Raw genomic sequence first — 2,512 nt, forward strand, 5'->3', positions numbered from 1 at the left:
GAAGGCAACAAAGATCAAATCAAATCCTCTACTCTGGGCCCGTTATTATGCTTTTGTACCTGCGCCGTGGGGACCACAACTGCGTGGCCACCACAGGCCCGAGCGCCATTCCTGTCAGATGGGACCAGAGCAGCCTCCCTCAATATTCTGTCCAGGAATCCACTTTGCTAACACCAACAATGAGTCGTTTCACAGCCAGTGTGTGAGGCAGAGGGGCTCATGGGTCTGTCCCATGTTGGAGATCCCAGCTTCGAATTCACCAACACCAGCAGCCACAATCAGGACAGCACAGTCAGCCTGAGACGCGCCTGTAACCATGTCTTTGATAAAGTCTCTGTGTCCTGGAGCATCAGTGATGGTCACGTAACACTTGCTGGTCTCCAATTTCCACAGGGAGATGTCCATTTCACGCTCACACTCAACTTTCGGTTTACCCAAGACCCATCTCCGCAGCCTCCTTCTCAAATTTTTCAGCGTTTCTTTGGTCGATGCCACCACACTTGTGGATCAGATGTCCGGTAGAGGTGGACTTGCCCCAATTCACGGTCCGATGACGACCATATGGATGTGAGTCCTCTCCTTTCCCACGTTGGCTTTGACTTGTGGCGGGTTTTCACCACACCTGTGCTCTCACGGCAAACCCTACAGCCAGAAGAGATATGAAGAAATTGTTAAGGAAGTCAGCACCTACATGAAAAAGATTGGCTTCAACCCTGACACAATAGCTGTCCTGCCGATTTCTGGCTGGAATGGTGACGACCGTGCTGGAGCCAAGTGCTCACATGCCTTGGTTCCAGGGATGGAAGTTCACCCGCAAAGATGGCAATGCCAGTGGGCCCACCCTGCTTGAAGCTCTGGGTTGCATCCTGCCCCCCACTCGCCCAAATGACAAGACTTTGTGGCTACCCCTCCAGGATGTCTGTAAAATTGGTAGCATCGGTACCGTCCCTGTGGGCAGAGTGGAGACTGGCGTTCTCAAGCCTGGCATGGTGGTCACCTTCACACAAGTCAGTGTCACCACTGAAGTCAAGTCTGTTGAAATGCACCAAGAGGCTCTGAGTGAAGCTCTTCCTGGTGACAATGTGGGCTTCAACGTCCGGAACATGTCTGCCCAAGATGTTCATCGTGGCAGTGTTGCTGGTGACGGCACAAATGACCCAGCAATGGAAGCAGCTGGTTTCACTGCTCAGGTGATTCTCCTGCACCGTCTGGGCCAGATCAGGCTCAGCTGTGCCCCTGCCCTGGATTGCCACACAGCTCACATCGCTTGCAAGTTTGCTGAACTGAAAGAGAAGATTGATGGCCCTTCTGGTGAGAAGCTGGAAGACGGCCCCACATTCTTGAAATTTGGTGATGCTGCCATCGCTGACAGGGTTTCAGGCAAGCCCGTGTGTATCGAGAGCTTCTCTGACTTATCCTCCTCTGGCTCGCTTTGCTGTTCGCGATATGAGGCAGAGAGTTGTGTGGCGTCATCAAAGCAGTGGACAAGAAGGCTGCTGGAGCTGGCAAGGTCACCAAGTCTGCCCAGAACCCTAACACCGCCACCCCAGTCTTAATCAGTGGTGGAAGACCGGTCTCAGAACTGTTTCTCCCAATTGGCCATTTACATTTAATAGTAAAAGACTGGTTAATGATAACGATGCAACGTAAAACATTCAGGGGGAAAGGAGAATTTTTGTGGACCATTTATATTCTTTTGTGCATGGCAGTTTTAAGTTATTAGTTTTTAAAATCACTTTTTAATGGAAACAACTTGACCAAAAATCTGTCACAGAATTTTGAGACCCATTAAAAAAAGTTCAATGAGAAAAAAAAATATTCTGTTCAGGAGCATGTGTACATACTCATGTCCAAGCTCAGATGCGTAAGAAACGTGTTCGCTTGACTTTCTGAACTTTACCCTTTTGCGAGTTCTCCTGTGAGTGGGGGCTTCATCCCCGGCCATTCAGGGGCCTCCCTTGGGAGGAGTTACTTCCTGTGTGGGCGTAGTAGTGATCCGAGAGCTGCTGCTGGCCGACGTGAGGACAAGCCATCGGGTTTGCTGTCTCCTCCTGGGTCTTCCTCCTTGACCTCTGTCGCTGGTCCCCTGGGCGGGCAGTACACCACCTCCCTTCCCGAACACAGACTTTCTCCTCCTAGACACAGGGGTTTTCGTGGGGCTCTCCGTGTCTCTTTCTTCATCTGGATTCTCCTGGATCTCTGGTTCAGGCCCTTCTCTCTCTCTCTCTCTCTTTTTCTCTCTCTCTCTCTCTCTGATTCCCTCTGAATGCTTAGGCTTTTGAAATGAAATATTAAGGAGAGACCTTTGCTGACCCTTCTGATGTTCCACTACTTCTTGAAAAGATGAGTTCAGAGCCTGCTTTCTGTAAGCTAAGTAGTAGAGCGAAACACTAGGGATATAAGTCACTTAAATCAGTATTTCAAAAAGCCCTGTCTTCTGCAAGTATCAGTGCAGGGCAGGCAGGCCGGCGGGGCCCACTCAGGCTCCCTGGCCCTCTCTGTGGCCGAGGAA

At 50.6% G+C, this 2,512-nt stretch overlaps 1 protein-coding gene across 1 annotated transcript; it reads left to right on the forward strand.

Annotated features, from left to right (window-relative positions):
• Positions 1-219: 219 nt before the first annotated feature.
• LOC104859134 (elongation factor 1-alpha 1-like) lies at positions 220-2,069 on the forward strand. Its single transcript, XM_010619647.1, is given in 7 exon segments — positions 220-363; positions 440-518; positions 573-760; positions 762-1,412; positions 1,414-1,463; positions 1,465-1,573; positions 1,950-2,069. Coding segments are annotated over 7 exon segments (1,341 nt in total).
• The last annotated feature ends 443 nt before the right edge of the window (positions 2,070-2,512 follow it).

The sequence above is a fragment of the Fukomys damarensis genome, unplaced genomic scaffold, assembly GCF_012274545.1.
Source record: "Fukomys damarensis isolate Sample0158 unplaced genomic scaffold, DMR_v1.0_HiC HiC_scaffold_5, whole genome shotgun sequence".
Taxonomy (NCBI): Eukaryota; Metazoa; Chordata; class Mammalia; order Rodentia; family Bathyergidae; genus Fukomys; species Fukomys damarensis.